Source organism: Chiloscyllium plagiosum, chromosome 12, assembly GCF_004010195.1.
Source record: "Chiloscyllium plagiosum isolate BGI_BamShark_2017 chromosome 12, ASM401019v2, whole genome shotgun sequence".
Classification (NCBI taxonomy): Eukaryota; Metazoa; Chordata; class Chondrichthyes; order Orectolobiformes; family Hemiscylliidae; genus Chiloscyllium; species Chiloscyllium plagiosum.
In genome coordinates, this window is record NC_057721.1 from 422,642 (window position 1) to 427,653 (window position 5,012).

The following is a 5,012-nucleotide window of genomic DNA, read 5'->3' on the forward strand; positions in this document are numbered from 1 at the left end:
TCTCCTGTTCCTTGGATGCTGCCTGACCTGCTGCGCTTTTCCAGCAACACATTTTCAGCTTTATTAGTCAAGATACTGGATACAAGAGCAAGGAGGTAGTGATTGAGCTGTATATAATATCAGTTAGGCCACAGTTGGAGCACTGTGTGTAGTTTTGGTAACTGCACTATAAGAAGGATGTGATGGTACTGGAGAGGGTGCGGAGGATACTCACCAGGATGTTCCCTGGAACAGAGTGATTCAGCCATGAAGAGAGATTAGGTAGACCTTTTTTGTTTTCTTGAGAGCAGAAAAGGCTGAGGGGAATCTGATAGAGCTGTACAAAGGTTCTCTGCTACATAGACAGGGTAGAGAGGGAGAAAACTTTCCCCTTAATGGAGGGGTCAATAATCAGGGGTACACGTTTAAAGGTAAGCAACATTAATGGGTTTAGAGAGGAATCAAAGAAACACTTTTCATCCAGAGGATAGTGGGTATCTGAACCTTACTGCCTAGAAGAATGGGGGAGGCAGGAACCCTCATGACATTTTGTGAGTATTTAGATGAGCACTCAAAATCATAGCATACAAAGCTATCGGCCAAGTGCTGGAAACTGGAGCTAGAATAGATGGATATTCAATAACTCAGACATGATGTTCTAAGGGCCTCTTTCTGTATTGTAACAGTCTCTGACTTTATGGAAGAAGTTGTTATATTCTGGTCTGTTGGGCTGCTTCTAAATCCCAAGAACTTCACATTCAGCTAATGACCTCACATCAGCAGCACGAATGACGCTGCAAAGTGACTCCAGAGTTGGGAACTGACAGACTCCAGAGTTGTGGAATACAAAATAAATGGTGGCTCAGTAGTTAGCACTGCTACCTCACAGCTCCAGGGACCTGGGTTTGATTCCAGCTCCAGGTGACTGTTTGTGTGGAGTTTGCACATTCTACCCATATCTGCATGGGTTTCCTCCAGGTGCTCACGTTTCCACCCACAGTTCAAAGATGTGCAGGTTAGGTGAATTGGCCATGCCAAATTGCCATAATTGTTCAGGGATGTGTAGGTAAGGTGCATTAGTTAGGGGTAAATGTAGGGTAATTAGGGTAGGGGAATGGGTCTGGGTGGGTTACTCTTTAGAAGGTCAGTGTGGACTCGTTGGGCTAAATGGCCTGTTTCCACACTGTAAGGATTCTATTGTATTCTAAATCATCGCTGCTCCTCTGCAGCAATTTAAGACTGAAATTCACTTTGCGCTGTATACATGCAGCGTATGAAATCAAGGTGATCATCAACAGAAACAGCCCTGGGGAAAAGCCAACAAAATATTACACAAAATTATTTGTTAAGAGTGAGACAAACTGTAAAACATAAATTACTCCCTCCTTGCTGTCTGATTTTTGTGAGGGAGAAGTAATAAAGATATACATTTCCACAATTCTGGTGTCTGCCAAGATAATTCTCATCTCCACTGAAACAATTTGTGAAATGTAAGAATAAAACTTGTGGAAATAAAAAGCACAAATGCTGAAAACACTCAGCAAAGGTGACATCAATCGGAGCAAAGAGCAACAACATTAATGGGTTGAATATTTCTCAACTTTGTCATCACCAAAGGTCTGATGAAGGGCTTATGCCCGAAATGTTGATTCTCCTGCTGTCTGACCTGCTGTGCTTTTCCAGCAACACCCTCTCGACTCTGAGCTCCAGCATCTGCAGTGCTCACTTTCTCCTCATCACCAAAAGTGGCAGGCAGGTGGAAAGGGTAGTTAATAAAGCACGCAGTGCACTGGCTTTATTAATAGGGGCAGAAAGCCCAAGAGCAGGGAGATGATGATGAACTTGTCCAGGATGTTGTTCAGACCTCAGTCAGAGTATTGTGTTCATTTGAGGGAACCACATTATAGGAAAATAGAAAGAGAGTGCAGAAGAAGTTTCCAAGAATGGTTTAAGGAATGAGAAACTTCTGTCGGAGCATAGATTGGAAATGTTGAGTCTATTTTCCTGAGAGAAGAGAAGGCTAAGAGATTTAGTGGAAGTTTTCAAAATTATGAGTGAACTGGACAGAGCAGGAGTGAGAAATCACTCCCACTTGTGAAATGATCAAAAACTGGTGGGGGCAGAGAAATAAGGTCATTTGCAAGAGAAGGGTCTGGAATGCACTTGCTGGAAATGTGGTGGTTGGAGCTTCAATTGAGGCATTCAGGAGGGTTTTGGATGGTTATTTGAACAGAGACAATGTGGAGGATATGGATAAAAGGTGGGAGATTGCCACAAAATCATAACGTGAGTTCAGAATGCTAGTGCAGATGCAATGGGCCCAATTGCCTCCAACTACACAGTAACAATTTGGTCATCTCCCTGATATTGGGCAACACGCAGGTTTCAATCTCACTCGGAGGTGGCCACCTGGTCCACCTCCCATCCAATGGACAGGGGACCAGGAAAATTCAAAACCTTCATTCAAAGTTCTGAGAAATGTCATCACACTGAAACATTATCTCTGCTTTTCTCTCTCCACAGATGCTGCCTGACCTGCTGAGTTTCTCTAGTATTTCCTATTTTCTGTCAGATTCCGAGCAGCCGTAGCTTTGCTGATGCACATGAAGTGTGTTTAGAGCTGGATCACTGCATTGCCAATAGGCCAACTATTGACAATTTAAAACCAACAGAAGTAACATGAACCAATTTGCGTTGTAACTGAAACATATTTCAGTAGCTGATGATGCTATTTAGTGGTCTCTTGTGTTTACACTGTGGGTGTGAATCATAGAATCCCTACAGTGTGGAAGCAGGCCATTTGGCCCATCGAGTCCACACTGACCCTCCAAAGAGCATCCCACCTACCTGTCCTATCCCTGGGATCCTGCATGGCCCATGGCTCATCCACCTGGCCTACACATCCCTGAACACTATGGCCAGTTTAGTCTGGCCAACCCACCTAACCTGCACAACTTTAGACCATGGGAGGAAACCCAGAGCAAATGCACACTGACAGTTGCGCGAGGGTGGAATCAAACCCAGATTCTTGGCTCTGTGAGGCAGCCGTGCTGAACACCGTGCTGCCCCAAATATCCTGCTCCCTACTGTCAGCTTCATTAGACATTAGCACAACAGCGCATCTGAAGAGATTGCTGACCTTGTTCCACAGAAACTGGAGTTTGAAGCTGTTTCTCCTCATTCCTGGCAGGATTGATTTCTGCTTTGATTTCATCTTTCTGGAAAATACAACAATCAGAATGTTAAAAACACACACACACAAAAAAAAGTCACCTGCATTTATATAATGCCACCTGCAACCTCAGGACATCCCAAAGTACTTTAGGGGTGGCACAGTGGTTAGCATTGCTGCCTCACAGCGCCAGAGACCGGGGTTCAATTCCCACCTTGGGCGACTGTCTGTTTGCACATTCTCCCCGCGTCTACATGGGTTTCCTCCGGGTGCTCCGGTTTCTTCCCACAGTCCAAAAGTTGTGCAGGTTAAATTGCCAGTAGTGTTAGGTGTAGGGGAATGGGTCTGGGTGGGTTGCTCTTTGGCAGGTCGGTGTGGACTTGTTGGGCCAAAGGGCCTGTTTCCACATTGTAAGTAATCTAAGTAATCTAATCTAATAAAAATGTGGTCCCTGCTATATGGAGGAACCTCTTCCACAGCAAGATTCCACAAACAGGAGTGAAGCTATGACTGGATACACAGAGGGGAAAGCTGGGGAACGCTCCTGTTTTTCAAGATTGTGATTCCTAGTCCAGAAACATAGAAACATGGAGCAGGAAAAGATCATTTGGCCTTCAAGCCTGTTCCACCATTCAACATGATCGTGGTCAGTACCCTGTTCCCACTTTCACCCCATAACCTTTGGTCCCAAGAACTATATCCATCTCCTTCCTTAAAACATTCAATGTTTTGGCCTCAACCACTCTCTGTGGCAAGCTCACCCCTCCCTGGGTGAAGAAATTTCTTGTTTTGTCAGTCCTAAATTTGATTTGATTTATTGTTGTCGCATGTACTGAAACACAGTGAAAAGTGTTGTTTTGTGTGCTATACAGGGTGATAATACCATACAAAGTGCATTAGAATAATAGAACAGTGTTGCAGCCACAGAGAAGGTGCAGAGAGAGAGATCAACATTGATATTTGAGAGGTTTATTCAAAAGTCTGATAACAGCAGGGAAGAAGCTGTGTTTGAATCTCTTGTACATGTATTCAAACTTCTGTACCTTCTGCCTGGTGGAAGAGTTCATAACTGGAGTGGCGAAGGTCTTTGATTACATTAGGTGCTTTCCCGAGTCAGCGGGAAATATAGAGGGAGTCAATGGACGGAAGGCTGGTTTGTGTGATGGACTGGACTGTGTTCATGACTCTCTATAGTTTCTTGAGGTCTTGAAAGAACAGTTGCCATACCAAGCTGTGATGCATCCAGACAGGATGCTTTTGATGGTGCATCTATAAGAATTGGTAAAAGTCCTTGTGGACTTGCCAAATTTCCTTAGACTCCTGAGGAAGTAGAGGCATTGTTGTGCTTTCTTGACCATCGTGTCAATATGAGTGGACCAGGACAGAATGTTGGTTCAACACTCCCAGGAACGTGACGCTCTTGACCATCTCCATTGACACAGACAGGGGTGTACCTGCTGCTCTGCTTCCTGAAGTCAATGACCAGCTCCTTTGTTTTGCTGAAGTAGATGAAGAGATTGCAGTTTTTACACCATGTCACTAAGCACGGCACCTCTTTCCTGGATTCTGTCTCGTTATTTTTTGAGATCTGACCTGCAACAGTAGTGTTGTCAGCAAACTTGTAACTGGAGTTGGGGCAGAATTTGGCCACACCCTTGTGAGTGTATGAGGAGTATTGAAGGGGGCTGAATACCTAGCCTTGCAGGGCACTTACATTAATGATTATGGTGGAGGAGATGTTAACGTCTATTCTTCATTATTGTAGACCACGGGTCAGGAAGTCGAGAATTCAGAGGGCAGAGACTTAGGTTTCAGAGTTTGGAGATGAGGCTATGTGAAATATGTTGTTGAAGGTGCAACT

General features: G+C 44.4%; 1 protein-coding gene across 1 annotated transcript in view; it reads right to left on the bottom strand.

Annotated features, from left to right (window-relative positions):
- LOC122555468 (MAP7 domain-containing protein 2-like) overlaps nt 1-5,012 on the bottom strand; it is a 22,601-nt gene that overhangs the window by 15,876 nt on the left and 1,713 nt on the right. Inside the window, exon 2 of the mRNA XM_043701495.1 lies at nt 3,119-3,197. Coding sequence (XP_043557430.1) covers nt 3,119-3,197 — 79 coding nt within the window. The remainder of the gene's footprint in view (nt 1-3,118; nt 3,198-5,012) is intronic.